The 18,811-nt window shown below is 45.0% G+C and overlaps 1 protein-coding gene and 1 pseudogene across 1 annotated transcript; one reads left to right on the plus strand and one right to left on the minus strand.

Moving 5' to 3' along the window:
- LOC109565555 (large ribosomal subunit protein eL43-like) overlaps positions 1-351 on the minus strand; it is a 32,806-nt pseudogene extending 32,455 nt beyond the window's left edge.
- Positions 352-916: 565 nt separating this feature from the next.
- Positions 917-15,418, plus strand: SLC20A1 (solute carrier family 20 member 1). The gene is made up of 11 exons (XM_019970250.2): positions 917-1,133; positions 1,624-2,239; positions 2,419-2,559; positions 2,750-2,835; positions 6,858-6,954; positions 9,470-9,589; positions 11,279-11,548; positions 11,668-12,226; positions 12,788-12,973; positions 13,345-13,429; positions 14,457-15,418. Exons 2-11 carry the CDS (start codon positions 1,894-1,896, stop codon positions 14,610-14,612), a joined length of 2,046 nt encoding a protein of 681 aa, XP_019825809.1. The 5' UTR covers positions 917-1,133; positions 1,624-1,893; the 3' UTR covers positions 14,613-15,418.
- The last annotated feature ends 3,393 nt before the right edge of the window (positions 15,419-18,811 follow it).

Here is an 18,811-nt window from a genome sequence, read left to right on the forward strand (position 1 = left end):
ACGGAAACCACAAAACGGAAATTAGCATTCACGGAACACCTACTGAGTTCTAGTTCCATTCACACTCGTTAACTCGTTTAATTCCCGCCACTAGGTAGGTATAATTGTTAACAATATACATTCCCGATTACGCAAGAGATCTGAAAGTCGCTCAAGGTGACACACTGCAACAAGCAAGAATCAGGATTTGAATCCGGAGGAGTCCTTCCCCAGGCACCTCAGCCCCGGCGCAGAAAACGGTCTGCCGCGGGGAAATTAATGACCCACAGCCACCCTGTGGCTCTGCGCCATAACTGGGCGACAACCTGGTTCTCGTGACTCCGCAGCAGTACTGTTTTCACCCAAGTGCATGACTGCGGGAGTAAAGCGACCACGTGACCCCCTCCCTCCCCGGGCGAGGGACAGTGCCTGTCTGGCCAAGGGCAAGTCACAGGTGCGACCACGTGCCGGGACCGGATCCGGAGCCCCAGGGCGCGAGCTCCCCTGCAGCGTCACCAGGTGTGGCCTCCCGATGCAGCAGGTCACAAGGGCGCTGAAGTGTGGCTCGAGGCTTGGACAGCTCCGTAATACTGCGACTGCGAGGGAGGAACTATGACCTTGGTCGTAGCCTCTATAACCCCCGCTTGACGACCTCCAGCGACCGGGTGAGGGTCCCCAGAGGCCTCCGCCGCTGACTCCAGGCGGTGGTGCCAAGACGCAGAGGCAAGGCCGCAGGGAAGGGGCTGGCCCTCCCCACGTGGACAAGCTCCCCTCTGGGGGCGTGACCACAGTGCGGCGCGGGCCAATGAGCGCCGCTGTCTGGCTCATCCGGCCGGGCTGGCGGGGACTGCGTCATCCCGGGGGTGGGACTCCCGGCCGGCGCGAGGCGCGGCGGGTCACGCGGGGCGCGGCGCCGGCTATAAGTAGGGGCCGGCGGCGTGCGCTGCCAGAGTGATGGCTGCCGGCGCGCGCTGCGTGCTTTCTCTTCGCTGCTGAGGCGTCAGCGGCCGCTTCCAGGGTCAGTCGTCAGCCCAACGGAGCCATCCCCAGAGCCTCCGCCCCAGGTCGTTTGGTCTTCGATAAAAGGTGCGTGCGTCCGTGGTTCTAGCCCGTCGCCTGGACCTCGCCTCCCGTTCAGCTCCTCGTTTTCTTTGGTGAGTGGAGGCGCCACCTTGGAAAGGCTCTTTCTTCTCCCCGGGGCCCAGTGTGGGCGCTGCGGCGCTGGGGATGGCCGGCTGGGCCGGGGCTGGCGGCTCAGTGGGGTTTTGCTTTCGTCGCTGCCCGCCTCCCTACCCCACCCCGCCCGCCCGCCCGTCCGTCCGTCCGTTCGTTCTTTCGCCCGCCCGCGGGCCTTTTTGGCGGTCCGCTGGTGGCGCGCGCGCGGGAACGGCCCTTTTCCGGTTTTCGCGTGGAGGGCGCGCGGGGGCCGGCTGCTCGGGGGCCGGGCCGGGCCGGGCTGGCGCGCGCGGGCGGAGGTGGTCCCCGGCGCCACGTGCCCGGCGCTTTCTCTCCGGGTCGGGGGACAGCGGATCGCGGATGGCGGGCCCGGCCGGGGCCCCCCAGTCCCAGTGGGTCGGCGCGGAGTGCGGGACCGGCCTCCAAGGGCGCACGGCTATTGTTATTCCTCTCCCTTCTTCCTTCCAGGATGAACTTGCGTCCTTTCTCTTCTCCGCCATGGAATTCTGCTCCGTGTTCCTAGCCCTCCAGAGCCAAAGAAACCCCAGACAACAGATGCCCATACGCAGTGTATAGCAGTAACTCCCCAGCTCGGTTTCTGTGCCGTAGTTTACAGTATTTAATTTTATATAATATATATTATTTATTATAGCATTTTTGATACCTCATATTCTGTTTACACATCTTGAACACCGCTCAGTAATTCTCTGATTCATTCAAGAACCACTACTCTAGAGAATGGCAACGACCGTGACACCGCTCATTACCACTGCTATTGCTGCTACTGCCGCTTCTGGTCCGTTGGTGGATTACCTATGGATGCTCATCCTGGGTTTTATTATTGCATTCGTCCTGGCATTCTCCGTGGGAGCCAATGATGTAGCAAATTCGTTTGGTACAGCCGTGGGATCAGGTGTAGTGACCCTCAAGCAAGCCTGCATCTTAGCTAGTATCTTTGAGACGGTGGGCTCTGTCCTCCTGGGGGCCAAAGTGAGCGAGACGATCAGGAAGGGCTTAATTGACGTGGAGATGTACAACTCGACCCAAAAGCTGTTGATGGCCGGCTCCGTCAGTGCGATGTTTGGTGAGTTCACCACCACCGCCGCCCCCGCCCGGATTGTCCTCTTGGTGGGTTAGTGAATTCCCGTTAGGGGTAGTTCCGTTCTTGTGTTCTGAAGCTTTTCAGATGGTTACCTTCAGTAATATGCGCTGCGTACATTACTGGAATTCTGCCTGTGTCTAAATGAAACGACGTGTTTTCAGGTTCTGCGGTGTGGCAACTAGTGGCTTCGTTCTTGAAGCTGCCCATTTCTGGAACCCATTGTATCGTCGGTGCAACCATTGGTTTCTCCTTGGTGGCAAAGGGGCAGGAAGGTGTCAAGTGGTCTGAACTGATAAAAATTGGTACGTTTCATTCTAAATGTCCTTTTATTGTCCTGTTACCACAAGGAGGAGGCGTTGTGTGTGGGAGTAAGTAGATGGTGTCAAGTTGGAGGGATGGATTAAAGTTTTGAAAAGGGAGGACTGAGAGGGAGGAGCGTTTGGGTTCCTGATTTTCATTAGTTAATGTTTCTTTTAATGTGTTCTATTCCAGTGTTGTCTTGGTTCGTCTCTCCTCTGCTTTCTGGTATTATGTCTGGGATTTTATTCTTCCTGGTTCGTGCATTCATCCTCCGTAAGGTAATCTTTCTCCCCCCACCTCCACCCCTCACATGACCTGGAGTAGGTCACATTCAGTGGTATTCAAACCGATAGCATTTTTACAAGTGTGATGGGTGTGTAGGAGTGTGACCTTGGAGAGTTAGAAACATTGTTTTGTACCTAACTTCTTGGAAAGAAGAAAGTTTTCAATACCCAAGAAGGCATTTGGAAAGGAGAAATTAAATGAACACTTAGGGGTGCCAAGAAATGGAAGAGATTGAAAGCAGAAAAAATTAATGTGTTTGGCATGGCTTTGTTTAGCTGTATGCAGGTTAAAACCACCATCATATGCAGACCCACCTTTTTTTTTATTGGAGGATAATTGCTTTACAATGTCATTGGTTTCAGCAGTACAACAACTTGAATCAGCCATAAGTGTTACTTACATCTCCTCCTTAAGCCTGGATCACACCTCCCCACCCCCAGGTCATCACAAAGCACTGGCCTAGGGCCATACAGCAGCATCCCACTAGCTATTTTACACATGGTAGTTTATATATGGCAATGCTACTTTATCAATTCGTCCCACCTTCCCCTTCTCCCCCCGCTGTGTCCACAAGTCCATCTGCTTCTCTATCTCGGGCCAGTTTGAATTGTAAGCATGAGTGCCCCGGATGGCTTTTTCTTACCTGCCAGTTAAAATGGAGTAGTTTGGGTCCTTAACCTAATTACCTGTGTAGTGTTGATTATTGAAACCAGTTTATGAACTTCATGGTGGGGACTCCTACCTCTCACAGTGACTTGACTTTAATATCTCAGAATAGGTAAAAAGGAACCAGTAAAGGTAAAAATCACAAAAGTCTGTTTAGTTTTTCTTGGCAGAAAAATTCCAGATAGCCATTTAATTTCCTGTCCCTTTGAAATCCCTTTTGAGGGACCCTATAGCATTTCTTTTATCATGAAGTCTGATGCTGGCTCCAAAATAAATGTAGACAACAAGGGATGTTGTTGGACTGAGTTACAGTAAAAATAAATGCATTTTTTTCTCAGTAAACAAAGTTGTCCTTTTCCTGAGGTAAATGACTCTTTAACAGTCCATTGTAAATGCTTAAACTCTTCTAAACTGAAGAAATCTGAGTGAAGGGAGACAGGTAGCTTAATCTCAAGTGGTAAGAATGTACTGAGCCATTTGTTTGGTCTAGTTGTAAGCTGCTCTTGGGAGGATTTGTACTTTCTATAGAAATTGCCTGGTGGCGCAGTTGGTAAAGCGTCTGTCTACAATGCAGGAGACCTGGGTTTGATCCCTGGGTCGGGAAGTTCCCTGGAGAAGGAAAAGGCAACCCACTCCAGTACTCTTGCCTAGAAAATCCCATGGACGGAGGAGCCTGGTCCTCATGGGGTCGCAAAGACACGACTGAGTGACTTCACTTTCACTTTCATAGAAATTCTGTGACGGGTATAAAGTGACTCAGATTGTTTACCATGGCCTGAGTCTGGCAAAAGATAGCAATGTAATACTTTGAAAACTTAATCTCTATCGCTTAGTATAATTTGAGAGTAAAAATTGTCTCATCGAGGAAGAAGAGGGGTCTTTCAATATTCCTCCATTCTATCAGAAATCATGTTAAATCTATCTAGGGCATCTTTTCAGACATGTCCAGGGTATAAAAAAAGAACTGATTGCAAATGAGTTAGGAAGACACCCTCCTTTCCCATCCCATGTAGCGAGGTGATGAGATGTTTACTTCGAGGTAAAGTTTTTGGTGTGTTTAGATGAGACAGATGTTGGTAAACATTCTTATAAAACAGCCCTGGTTACCTCGGGGGAGGTTGAGTGGAGTTCTGATGTAACAGAAGGGAGGAAGAGAAGCCCCTACATAATGTCTGGAACCCTCATGGATTTTGATGTGGGTGTGGAACAGAGGGAGTCTTAAGTTCCTTGGAGAATTTCTTAAAACCACAGATTATTCTTAGAAGAAAAAGGTATATACAGCTCAGGTTCATAACCTTACTACCCTTAGGGTGGGACCCACATCATTGAGTGGCTCAGGGATGCTTAGGTTTTATTGGCTCTTTTTATTTTGTCGGGTCCCTTATCTTTAGCATTCTTTGAGACTGCAGATTGGGGAGCTGATGTTCAGGTGGTTTTCATTTAGGGCCCATCATCTCTGCTGATTGGGAATGGCACCTCTGCTTTCTGGTTCCTTAATCTTAAGCCATTAACTCAGTCTTCCCATGTATTATTGATGAGTCTTTTCCTTGTCTCTACAAGATTTTCCATTGAATCTAAGATAGCATTAAACCTTTAGGCCGACAACATCTTTGAGGTTTAGCCTTGCCACGTGTTAAGATCTGTGCTCTTTTTTTCCTTAGAATTTATTTTTGGCTGCACTGGGTCTTTGTTGCTGTGCGTGGACCTCTCATTGGGGGTGACTTCTTGCAGAGCACAGGGTCTAGGCACCCCGGCTTCGGTAGTTGTTGCTCCCAGGCTCTAGAGCACAGACTTAGTAGTTGTAGTACACATACTTATTGCTCCTAGGCCTGTGGGATCTTCTAGGAACCAGGGATTGAACCCGTGTCCCTTATATTGACAGCTGGATTCTTAACCAACTGCGCCACCAGGGATTCCCTGATGGCTCAGCGAGTAAAGAATCTGCCTGTAGTGCAGGAGATGCGGGTTCAGTCCCTGGGTTGGGAAGATCCACTGGAGGAGGAAATGGCAACTCACTCGGGTATTCTTGCCTGGAAAATCCAATGGACAGAGGAGCCTGGCAGGTTACAGTCCATGGGTTTGCAAAAAGTTGGACTTAGAGATGCCACCAGGGAAGCCCTGTGCTCTTGTTTTTAACTCCTGTTTCCAGTCACACTGGCCTCCTTGCTGTTCCTCGAGACAATTCAAGCATTTGCCTCAGGGTCTCTGTATTTGCTGATGTCTCTGGGACATTCTGCCTTCCAAATAGCTTCTTCTCTAGCTGCTGTTTCTCCACCTGGGTGTGTACCTGGCTACATGGCTTTATGCTTGTTGATGTAACACATCTGTGTCTTGGCTCCCTCTCCTCCCTAAATTAAAGTGTGCCCTTCCTTCCATCACTGCCTCCTTCCCCTTTTTCTTCAGAGCATCATTCTGTATTAGCATGTCAGTGTCAGCTCTGAGAGAACAGAGACTTTATCTCATTCACTTCCACATTTTCGTGCCCGAAATGGTGCTTGGCACACAGTCTGTTGAATGACGAGATGACCTCGTATACGATTGATTTTTATCTTAGCACTTTGGTAAATCATTAGTTGTGGCTTATTTATCAAATGTCTAGATAAGATGGTTGTCGCTAGTATATTCTACTTGTTTTATATTTGAGAAGTCATTGCAGGTATAAAGTCAGGTAAGAGATGTTGTAATAACTCATAGTCTGTTTCTTGACCTCTCACAAATGTAGAATACATCTTCAGGGGTGTGCTCGGATTTTTATCTGGACATGAGGTACCTTAGAGCCTGGGTCCCCACCCCCCTGTTATGAACTGGGCCACACATCAGGAGGTGAGCAGTTGTGTTCCATGAAACCCATCCCTGGTGCCAAAGAGGTTGGGGACCACTGCCTTAGAGCACTGGGGGTTGAAACTGACCATCCAGGACATCACTAATCATCTGTAATAGGTAGCCTTGTTAATGTGATCAGTTGCTCAGTCCTGTCCAACTCTTTTCGACCCCATGGACTGTAGCCCGCCAGGTTCCTCTGTCTATGGGGTTTCCAGACAAGAGTACTGGAGTGGGTTGCCATTCCCTTCTTCAGGGGATAATAACAGCAACAAGAAAAACCCCAATCAACCCCCCAAACATAAATTCAAACACAAACTTAAATTCAGATAGATGTAGATCAGCCTTGGTAGGGGGACTTCCAGGAGCAGTGTAGGAAAAGACCATTTGTCCTCAGAGACTACCATGGAGAGAGTTACTGGCTGGTACTGTAATTCCTGGAGCTGCCCTTTGATAAGGTTCAGTGGAAATGGGTTGACTTTTTACAGCTTTTAAGGTCTTGATCTTTACAACAATGATAATTTTACAGGCGGATCCAGTTCCTAATGGGTTGCGAGCTTTGCCAGTGTTCTATGCTTGCACGGTTGGAATCAACCTCTTTTCCATCATGTACACTGGAGCGCCATGTAAGTACACATCAGAATATTTAAATGTGAATTTAAAATTGTTTCTAAAACTTGCATTAAATGCCCAATTTACCCCTTTTTGCTTTACAGGGCTGAAATCTACTAGAAGGTGACTGGCCTGCGCCCATTTCAGAAGGCTGCAGGCTAGTGTACGCTGAGTTTAACCTAGATAGTTTTTCAACCAAAGAGACCTGCTCAGATTCTAAATCACTACAGACCTTTACTCTTTAGTCTTCACAGGATCCACCGATAATTTGATCTTATCCCTCCCTCCCTCCTACTTGTGCTAAAAATACCTGGAATTGATGTTAACCTCAACTTCTGACTGCCGAAGAGTCATTAGTTATATGTTGTCTTCGAAATATCAGTCATTTATGACTGGTTTGCTGGATATTCTCATTTTTCTCTCCCGATTGGAGCTGCTTTGTTTTCTCAGTCCTAAATTTACTCCCCTGAATCTGCTTGAATAAGAAGAGTTGGGATGTTTAACACCTGCTCTAAGTGCACTTGGAAGAAGAATTCATGCAGCTAAGAGGAAAAATATTTGTGAGAATATAAAGCTTGAAATGTTACTTTTATGTTGGGACGAAGGCAAAGCACGGATTAAATTAGGATAATACATGTTCAATTTAGCCACTGAAAAAGATGGATAATCTGTAACTTGTCAGACAGGAGAGTATTATGCCTTGATCAGTCAGTTTCACTCTTAGGTTCATTTGGTTGTATGGCCTCTGACTCATTGGGTCAGGCTGTTGTGACTCGTTGGGAGAAACACATTGTGCATTGCTGCCTAGGACAGAGCGTGCTTAGAGTTGGGGGGAGAGGGAAAGATACTGAAATATCTCGAAGCTACTTATCCTCACTCTGTAATGTGTGCTCACAGTTGCAAATACTCTTCTTTAAAAATGCTCATTATGACCCACTAAGTTGATTTCATTTCTGACTAATGGAGTGTAACTTGCTTCATAAATCTCACTGAAGTAATAAGTCACAGACCAAAAATGGAGTGAGTGAAGTGTTTTTTCTTTTTTTAACTTACTAAAATATTTATTTTTAATTTAAGGATAATTGCTTTAGAAAGTTGGTTTGATTTAGTGAAGTATTTTTAACCTTGTTTTTATTCTTGGAATAATCAGGAAAGAAATTGGACAACTTTATGAGACTATTGATCTTATTAGGGGTTACCAGACTCCTTAACAAATGATAGAGAAAGGAAAGCTTGCATTCTGCATTTCCAATCTGCTTTAAATTGGGCTCTTCATGTCAAACTAAAAAAATTCTCCATGAGGCTCTAAGCACTCGTGTTGCATGGTGTAGCAGTGCAGCTTATAGTTCAATGAAATTAGAAACTCAAGTTTTCAATCATTCTTTGAAAAGGGAACATGGATATTTTTGTCTTGTCCTTTGGTGGATCATTTACAAGAAAAACCAGTCTCATTTCCACTTTTTGACTTGGAACATAGGCAAATTTAAATTGTGATAGATTGATTAATTTTCATGTATATTTTAGCTTATGAGACTAACTGCATAATTCAAATTGATAACAATTAAAATGGAAAGATTGTGTCACTACAGAACTTTAGTTTTGAAGGGGCCTCCATTTATATCTGATTCTTAAATGTGAATTACTTTGAGGGAAAATAGTTTCCATTTTATAAGTAACACCTAATAAGCAAAACAGTCACAAGTACCTAAGATATTCTTGTATAAACCACAGATCATTATAGCATCTTTTTAGGCTTTACCCCTTATTAATATAGGCTAGTGGCTTGGAGCCTGTTGGCACTTAAGTGATAACCAGGTGACTAGTTAATAATCTCTGAGCCATGTGAGAAGTAGGCAAGTCTGATTAAGATGTGGCTTGTTAGCGTGATTACTACTATGTGAAAGACAGCCCTTTGAACGTTTCTTATCTTTTGATAGATAATGTCCCAGTTTTCTTAGTTTGATAGTTTCTCAGTATCTTAGTTTGATAAAGCATCCTAAGAGATAATCTTGCTCTAGCTAGTTTACAATGGATGTGATAACTTCCACAGAGAACTGATGATATCAGCATGAGAAAAGTGAAGACTGAGGTACTTGCTTTTTTAATGTTAAAATCCATGTGCCAACATAACACATGAATTGGTGTGTGTGGCCGTTCCAGCTGGAGGCTGGGCAGTGGAATGTTTCCATTTGCTTCATAGCTGGTTGCAGATCCTCAGTGTTAACGATCCTTTACTCTTCAAAGCAAAGAAAGGAAAAAGCCTAGTATGTGAAGGAGCTTGGGAGATGGGTAGTCTAGCAGGTGTTAAAAGTGGGCCAGATGGTCGTGGGTTTCAGATGCTATGGGATTTTCCTCCTAAATTCCTCTAGCCGGGAGCACAGTAAAGCCTGTGAGCCTCAGACTTGGCAGTAGCAGAAAAGGGTGATGGGCTGGCATGGGAACCCCGGAATCCCGAAGAGGAGGGTTTACATGTCATTACAGGGGGGCCATTGCCCTGGGGTTTTCAAGATGCACCGTTTTATCTCCTAGTGCTGGGCTTTGACAAACTTCCTCTGTGGGGTACCATCCTCATCTCGGTGGGCTGTGCAGTTTTCTGTGCCCTTATCGTCTGGTTCTTTGTATGTCCCAGGATGAAGAGAAAAATCGAACGTAAGTAACAAATCATAGCAAAAAAAATTCTAACTCATAATGTGCTTGCCTTTTTTTGTTTGTTTGGCCATCTGTAAAAATCCTCTACTTGGATAGATTGGTAAAGCCAGAAACATTTAAATGGAAATTTGGGGATACAGGTTTATTGTCCAGACGATGTTCTTTAATATGACCTGAGACCTATGTGTGATGAGGCACATTTGGCCTTATTTGGGTATTGTCCCTTTTTTTTTTGTTAAACTGTATCTTGATTACTTGCCAGTGATATGCTAGATAAATACAGAGAAGCTGTAGTCTACATTAATTGAGAGAATGAGGATTCACTGAAAAATAAAAGGTATGAGATAGCTTCACAGGAAACATTTACCAACACGACTACCACGTATAGCTTAAGTCAGGTTCAATGTCTTCAGAGCTAGGCTCATGTATACCTCTGACTTTAGATTTGGTTAATTCTCAGAACTGGAGCACACATGAAGGGCTCCTTTAGACTTAATATACAGAGTATTCCGGTAGAATCAAATATGGAATGTTTTGATTGGTATCAGTCTCTATACCTTGTATTTCTGTGCTCACTGTTTGAGCTCTCTTGAAGTCATTTTTTCTGCCCGTCTCATCTGTGAATGCTGGGGTGGTGATTTCAGTTGTTTCTTGGAAGCATTGGAGAGCCGCATGGACTGCAGTGGCAGCAGCAGGGTGCTGTGTCATACAGCTGGGCTGAGGAGCCTCTGAGAGGCTCTGCGCTCAGTCTGGTGGCCTTCAGGACTTTGTGACCTCATTTTTCCCTCAGGCTGGGAGGAGATGAGACACATCTTGCTAAGGTTTTATATCCTGGTCTGTTGCCTGACTGGGATGCCTAAGTGCCCCAGCGGCATTGGTACAGAAGCAGAAAACATTCCCACCTCATCATGGGATCAAGCACCATAAGGCACTTCTCTTTGTTTTATAGAGGCAGAAATTCAAGTCACCTTGAGTTGCCTGCATTGAGCTGAGTCATGTTGCTTGAACTCATGGACTGAAATTGAGGGCCATTCCTTTTTTAAAAGAACATGCAAGGACTTCCCTGGTGGTCCAGTGACTAAGACTCCACACTAGCAAGTGCAGGAGGCTTGAGTTTGATCCCTGGTCAGGGAACTAGATCACCTGCAACTCGGGCCCAATGCAGCCAAATTCATTATTCATTTTAAAAAACATGCACGAAATTCAGGCAGTTTTCAGTTGCCAGTCAGCCCTTTCCCTACTTGAGTTACTTTCTACTACAGAAGGGATCAGCAGGAGGCTCAGTTTTGTGTTTTTTTTTTTTTAATTTGACTGCACTGGGTCTTAGTTATGGCACATGTATCAGGTTCCCTGAGCAAGGTTCGAACCCAGGACCCCTACATTGGAGGCTCAGAGTCTCAGACACTGGACTGCCAGAGTTTACTGTTTGGGCCTTCACTGAATAAAGTTTACAACCCCTGATACTAGGATATTATGCATTTGCATCTCTGGTTCCTTTGTAAATGAGAAATAGGAGATATGACAAATAAAGCAGACAGGAAAATTATCCCGAATTTTCACCTAAGTTTACATGTGGCCTTACTTTGACATGGATTCTTTTTTTTTTTTTTTTGGAGGTGGGAAAGGGGAAATGAGCAAGTTAGTTTGGTCACAACCAAAGAATAACATCCTTCTATCCTTATTTTCTAGGAGAAATCAAGTCTAGTCCTTCTGAAAGCCCCTTAATGGAAAAAAAGAATAGCTTGAAAGAAGACCATGAAGAAACAAAGTTGTCACTCAGTGATATCGAAACAAGGAATCCTGTTTCAGAGGTGGGCTCGGCCACCGTGCCCCACAGGGCTGTGGTGGAGGAGAGAACAGTCTCATTCAAACTTGGAGACCTGGAAGAAGCTCCTGAGCGAGAGAGGCTTCCCAGCATAGACCTGAAAGAGGAGACCAGCATCGACGGCTCTGTGAACGGTGCGTGGACTCTCCTTGGGGACAGGCGGGTTTCCCTCTGTTTCCTATACCACTGAGGGGCTCACTGTTTGGATCTGATGCTCTTGGCATTGAGTGTTTGTGCCTTTTGGTCTTGGCAGGTGCTGTGCAGTTGCCAAATGGGAACCTTGTTCAGTTCAGTCAAGCTGTCAGTAACCAGATTAACTCCAGCGGCCATTACCAGTATCACACCGTGCACAAAGACTCTGGCTTGTACAAAGAGCTCCTCCATAAGTTACATCTTGCCAAGGTGGGAGACTGCATGGGAGATTCTGGTGACAAACCCTTGAGGCGCAATAATAGTTACACTTCCTACACCATGGCAATCTGCGGCATGCCTCTGGATTCCTTCCGCGCCAAAGAAGGCGAACAGAAGGGTGAAGAGATGGAGAAGCTGACGTGGCCTAACGCAGACAGCAAGAAGCGAATTCGAATGGACAGCTACACCAGTTACTGCAATGCTGTGTCTGACATTCACTCGGCGTCGGAGGTGGACGTGAGTGTCAAGGCAGAGATGGGTCTGGGCGACAGGAAAGGGAGCACTAGCTCCCTGGAAGAATGGTGCGACCAGGACAAGCCAGAAGTGTCTCTCCTCTTCCAGTTCCTGCAGATCCTCACGGCCTGCTTTGGGTCCTTTGCCCATGGTGGCAATGACGTCAGGTCAGTCAGTCAGGATTCTTGGCGCCGCTCATTCTATTTTTATACTGCATCATCCTTTTATATAAGGCTCGGTTTGTGGGACATTGAATAATGCAGATTGAATGAGATAATAGCAACTGATGTACAAAACAGGAAGAAAAATTTCTTCAGAGAGATTACAAAGAATGCTTGCTTCCATTTCTGTAGGTGATATACATGTCACAGAGAAGCCATTTATCAAGATAGAATCTAGTTCTTTGATAAGAGTTACTGCCCTTAGATTGACGTTGTAGGCTATTAATCCTAGTTCTGTGGTTTGTAAACTGTTCGTGAAATTCAAATTTGCTTCAGATGGGCCTGTAGAAAGACAGGCTACCAAATGTGGGATGTTCCCTCTGAGAACAACTCTCATGGTCTCCTGCTCTTTATGTTGGGGGTGGGGGGGTTCCATTTGTTTCCCTTGAAAGACAGTTTGCTAATGAAAGCTTTGCTTTAGAAAACTTAGCAAAGCATTTAACAGATAGGCTCTTTCCAAGCTGTAGTTTCGCCTGCAAAGTCATCTTTGCTCTCTTTTTCTTCCAGCAATGCCATTGGTCCTCTGGTTGCTTTGTATCTGGTTTATGACACCGGTGATGTTTCCTCAAAAGTAGCAACACCAATATGGCTTCTGCTGTATGGTGGTGTTGGTATCTGTATTGGTCTCTGGGTGTGGGGAAGGAGAGTCATCCAGACCATGGGGAAGGATCTGACACCCATCACGCCCTCTAGGTAAGTTGGTAAAGCAGGTCTCAGGCTAATGCTTTTTGTTCTTAAGATAACATATGCGAAAGATGTGTGAGCTAAGACTTAATGGCTGTATATTTGGCTTTTATCTGTGTTTATGGAGCCAATACTGATGTTTACTAAGTTCTTCAAAGTAGAAGTTCAAGCCTTAATAATGGGCTTACAGAAAACCTTAAAACCTTAAACATTGGAAAACAGAAGAGGAATCTCATGGCCTGATTTAAAGTAGATCTCAGAAGTTTAGAGCAAATTGAAGATGTCATGGGTAGATAGAGCACTGCAGGATTGTACTAACTTTTGCTAACTTACCACAATTTAAATCCCATTCTTGACTAGTGATCTGTTTGTGTCCACAGCGGCTTCAGTATTGAGCTGGCATCTGCCCTCACTGTAGTAATTGCGTCGAATATTGGTCTTCCCATCAGCACCACACATTGTAAAGTAAGTGATAAAGGGTACTGTGTCTTGAATGGTTTTAGTAGATATGTGGAAAGGTGTTTTTTGTTATTTCCTTTGATACTTTGGTTTAGAAAGTTTTACATTGTGGGAGTGTCCAAGAGTTCACAAGTGTAGGACAAATGACTATAAGAATGTAAAGACCCATTTTGCAATTCCTTATGTCTGTTTTATTTAAGCAGATAATATATTTTATATCCCCCAAAATATGAAAGCCCTTTTGAGGTAGCAAGCCTGTGAGGCTTGTTGGTCTGTCGAAAGGCAGTATAAAGCAAGCATGTACTCAGAGCCTCTCAGAATTGAAGCACCCGAGAAACTTACTAAATCCTAAGGTTGCTTGATGACTAAGAACTATAGGATATCTATAGAGAAAGAAAGAAACTGGCTTTCTTAAGGGAATTTAAGTTGGTTCATCATGGAGCCTTTGAGTCATTTTTCTTTGAGCGAGATGTGCAAATGATTTAGTTATTAGGTCTAATAGCAGTCTCCCTCTGGAATCTTTGGGAAACCTAACACTAAGAAAGAATCTGTTACTAAAGCAGTTTTTATTATTAGTGAAAGTATCAGTTGCTCAGTTGTGTCCGACTCTGCAACCCCGTGGACTGTAGCCCATCAGGCTCCTCTGTCCATGGGATTCTCCAGGCAAGACTACTCGAGTGGGTAGCCATTCCCTTCAGGGGATCTTCCCAGCTCAGGGATCAAACCTAGGTGTCCTGCTTTGCAGGCAGGTTCTTTACCATCTGAGTCACCAGGGAAGCCCTGTTATTAATATAGTTCATTAAATTCCAGCAACTCAGAAGGAAAAAGAGAATTTTCTTTTCCTATTCTGTTTTACCCCAGTTAGCACAGATTCAGTGCTTGGATTTTATGCAGCCTTCATCTTGTTCCTAGTACAAACCAGTTCTCATGGATCAGTCTGGTAGTCTGGGGCTCCTCACCTGTATAAGGTCACAAGTCTTAGTACAGTATCCTGGCACGTCAGTAACTAGTTCTTGGTGGTTTCCTCCCACAGGTGGGCTCTGTTGTATCCGTTGGCTGGCTCCGATCCAAAAAGGCTGTTGATTGGCGACTCTTCCGCAACATTTTTATGGCCTGGTTCGTCACAGTCCCCATTTCAGGTGTTATCAGTGCTGCCATCATGGCAGTCTTCAAATACATCATCCTCTGAGAGTGAGGCTGTGTGTGACGGAAATTCAGGTCAATGTTTGGGACCACCTGACACATTTCCTGCTCCTTTGAAGAGTGACTGCAGTGTTACCGAAGACTGACAAAAGAATCTCTTTCAAGATTGGGAGCTGTGGGAGGGAAGCTCTACTTGTGCTCTAACTGCTTTCGTGCTAAATATGACTTGTCTCAAAACTAGCTATGTAAAATAGCCAGGTTTCCACTGATTCCTCTTGAGGTCCCTTTTCCCTCTGGGCTGTGAATTCCTGTATATATTTCTCTACTTTTTTGTATCAGGCTTCTGTTCCATTATGTTTTAATGTTGTCTCTGAAGATAACGTGATTTCTTTTTTTTTTTTTTTAAACAACCATCCAGAGCCATTTGACAGAGTGTGCTCTGCTTTGTTGGTTTCACCAGCTTCTGCCCTAACATGCACAGGGACTTAACAAGAAACACCATAACCCAAGCTTCCCTAGTAGTCTTAGAGAAATAGTCACTTGTACCCTGCCCACCAGTTGGCAGTGGTGGGTTCTCTTGGCATCTGTGGGAACTTCTAATAGGGTCTTTGGACATGGTGAAAATTTAGGTTAGTAGTTCCTTCTTTGCAAGCAGTTCATTGACTGTTCTTGCTAAGAAGAAGTAGGAAGAAAAATCCTTCTGGCAGTCTTGGGTATTTCTTTTAAGATTTCTGACAGTGCAGGATGGATGAATGCTGTGGAATATGAACTTCGGGCAAGTTAAAATGGGCCAGCCTTCCATGTTCATCTGTCTACCTCTTAATAAATAAAAAGCCTACCGTTTTTAGAAAACTTGTCTTGCTGGTTTTGTTCATACACATCTGTTCCCAGATGAGTTAGCCTCGTGCATTCTTAGGAGAAGGTGATATCTTAGCAGGTGAGAACTGCCCCTAGCAGCAGGTTCCCCACTCCTCCCTGAAACATTTCTTAAGATCCCAGAATATATGTAACATTACTCCATGGGGGCTGTTCTAACAGACTAGCTTTTTTTTTTTTAATACTAGCGCATCTTGGACATATCATTAGCACGATGAATTATCTTGTTTTATCAGATCCTTATTTAGATTGTTTGTAGCATCGCTGTTAGGAAGAAGGCTAAAGTGAGGGTTGTGTGTAGCTCAGCTTCATTAAAAAATTCTCTGTTGGGAGTTCTCTGGTGGTTCAGGGAAGCACACATGCTTCCGGTGTGATGGGTGGCGGAGTGGGGGGGAGGAGGGTGTGTGCATAGACGTGACCCCTGGTGGTGGAAGTAAGATCCCACATGCTGTTGCAATGTGGCCAAACGAAAAACCCTTAAACTCCCAGTGTTGGGATTTTTCAGTCTTGACACATTATCTCTCTTATGCTTGATCAATACATGGCTTAAAAAAGTCAACAAAACTAGGTTGCTGTGTCCTTTTCTCAGAGTTTTAGATGTTTTTTGGGAAGCCAGATAGTAACAAGAATACAGCTATGCCTACCTGGCCTGTGCCTGAGAAGTTAGATCAGTGGTTAAATACTTACCATGGAGTCACTTAGTAAATGCTCAACCACTGCATGTCAGGCCCTGCACTAGCTTTTTATATACATTCCATTCTCAAGACCTCTTGCAGTAGGTTTTATAATTGCTTTACAGGTCATGGAACTGGTCTAGAGAACTTCTGTATTTGTACCAGTGTTAACAGAATGGAGAGTCCCAGGCCAACTGAAAAGTACCCATGTAACGTCATTTGAGGAAGGAGATGGGAGCTGCGGTTACTAGTAAGGGGAACCTAGCATTAAGGTCAGAATTGAGGGTTCTGCAGGAGACCTTTTGCGTTTTGGTTCTGGCTTCCTCTCCTGGTACTGTCCTCAGAAACCCAGAAACTATGTTTTTAATAACATTAAATGGAGAATAGTAACCCTCCTGAAGCCCAGGAGAGGACAACTGAGAAAGTCCTTGAACCAAGAACAAAAGAAGAGCAGCTAGGTCTGGGGAAGAGGAACCCCAACAGCCAATAAGAGGTCAGAGGGGATCTGTATTTCCATATAAAGCAATACATGGGACTTCCTTTGTGGTCCAGTGGTTAATAACACATCGCCAATGCAGGGGACGTGGAGTCGATCCCCTGGTCAGGGAACTAAGTCCCCACACGCTTCGAAGCAACTTAGCCCATGTGCTGCAACAAAGACCCAGGGCAGCCAAAATTAAAAAAGTAACTTCTCTGGGCCAGGGACACAGGCTAGTGTGAACTCAGGCCTGTGTCTCTCAGGCCTAAATGTTGCTTATTTTTTTTTTTTTAACCTTCCCTTCAATAAGCTATTTTCATCAAGGTTACATGTATCAATGATTAAGTAGTCAAGTGATTGAACAAGGCTTGTCAAGTACAGGGGTCTTCCTCCACATCTCCCCCTTTCCAGAGGCAGCCACTTTTAGTATTTGTATTACTACTTGGCTCTCTCAGTTAGGGGCCCTTGACACCCCTTAGTGTTTCAGTCTTCAGCTGTTATACTCAGACCCTAACCTCCCTCCTTGGCTTTATAATTAGGTCTTAATTTGGGGGAGATCAAAATTGAGAGTATTTGAAAAATATCACTGAGCTGCTGAGTCATAGTGCATCTATTGTGATCATTGTGTTTTCCCTAGAATAAGCTCCCCTCCCTTTTTTATTAAGTGCTGGTCATCAGTCATTCCGGAACTTTCCACTGGTTAATTTCCTTTTAGGACTATGAGAAGCAACAGGGAAGCTCCCAATATTTTAGGATAGCCTCACTCAGAGCTTCAGATCTGTTCTAGTTTAGACAAAAGTTTCAGGTCTGCATCCTAAAATTTCCCTCTACTATTCTGGGGATTTATCTCCTTTGTTGGATTTCCTACAGCCAATGTTTGTTTTCTTTTTATAATTTTTTTTAAAAAGCTATTTTATTTTTTTTGGCTGTGGTGGGTCTCCATTGCTGTACTCAGACTTCCTCTGGCTGCGGTGAGTTGGAGGCTACTCTCTAGTTGCAGTGCCCAGGCTTCTCATTGTGGTGGCTACTCTTGTTGCAGAACTCAGGCTCTAGAGCACAGTCTCAGTAGTTGTGACACACAGGTTTAGTTGCTGGCATGTGGACTCTTCCTGGACCAGGGACTGAACCAGTGTCCCTTGCCTTACAAGGTGGATTCTTAAACACTGGACCACCAGGAAACCCCCCAAGAGTGCATGTTTTTGTTTTTCTTGGTTTATTCCCTTGTTTGTGGGGAGAACACCATACAGCAGCTTCCTGAGAAAGAATCTCAATCAGTAAAGGCCTAACTGCTCGGAGTTCTAGGGCTCAGTGGGGAAGCGGTCACTATGCATTTTAGTCTTCCTGTTTTCAGTACCTTGCTTTTTTGCAAGACTCCAAATGCATGCATCCATTACCATGGTTTTCAGGTAAATGACACCAGTTCCCCCGCTAACACCGTTCAGATTTCAGTGCCTGGCATATTAACTGAGTAATTGCATACAGTGCAAACTGTAATGCGAGCTCTTTTGTCCACAAATCTCATTTATAACGGAGCAGATGCACACTGACCCGATGAATGACCTCTTGGGTCGCCACTTTCAAAGTCTTTTTGGTGTCTGGTTGCTGTGCAGCATTTATTCAGTTCACTCACAGAAAACAGAGCTTTTTAGTAGTGATCCCAGCGGTAGAGAGATGCTCTAGGCTTTTTAGCACTGCCGTTGGCTTATGTTCCAGATTCTTCTGGGGGCTTGAGTGAAAGTGTGAAAACTTGCCTTTGACCATCAAACACAGCTTTCATTGATCCAGCCAATGGACCAAGAGGTTATTTCAGCTTTTAACAGATTTGGACAGACTATAGATGCTACAACTGGAGATTTTGTGATTGCTTAAGCCGACGTTTGGAAGCTATTGAAAGCTTCATGGCAGAAAGAAGCAGTAATTTGTAGTGTGGCAGAAACTTACTACACCACAAATAACTTTGCAGGATTCACAGTGGATGTGAATTGATTATCTAAACTTGGGAGGGTTGACACTGCTACTGTTTGGGAGATTCTAGATTGGCAGTCAGAGACACTTAGAGAAGGTGAGCTTGTCAGCATAAATGAGGAAGGTGGTTGTGATGAAAAAGATGGAGACATCCCAGAGGAAGTGATTCTGGCCTGGCCTCATATATAAGGACTTCCCAGAGCTATTTCTCAACAGTGAAGAGAAGGTAAGACTTCCCTGGTGGTTCAGTGG

This window comes from Bos indicus, chromosome 11, assembly GCF_029378745.1.
Source record: "Bos indicus isolate NIAB-ARS_2022 breed Sahiwal x Tharparkar chromosome 11, NIAB-ARS_B.indTharparkar_mat_pri_1.0, whole genome shotgun sequence".
NCBI lineage: Eukaryota > Metazoa > Chordata > Mammalia > Artiodactyla > Bovidae > Bos > Bos indicus.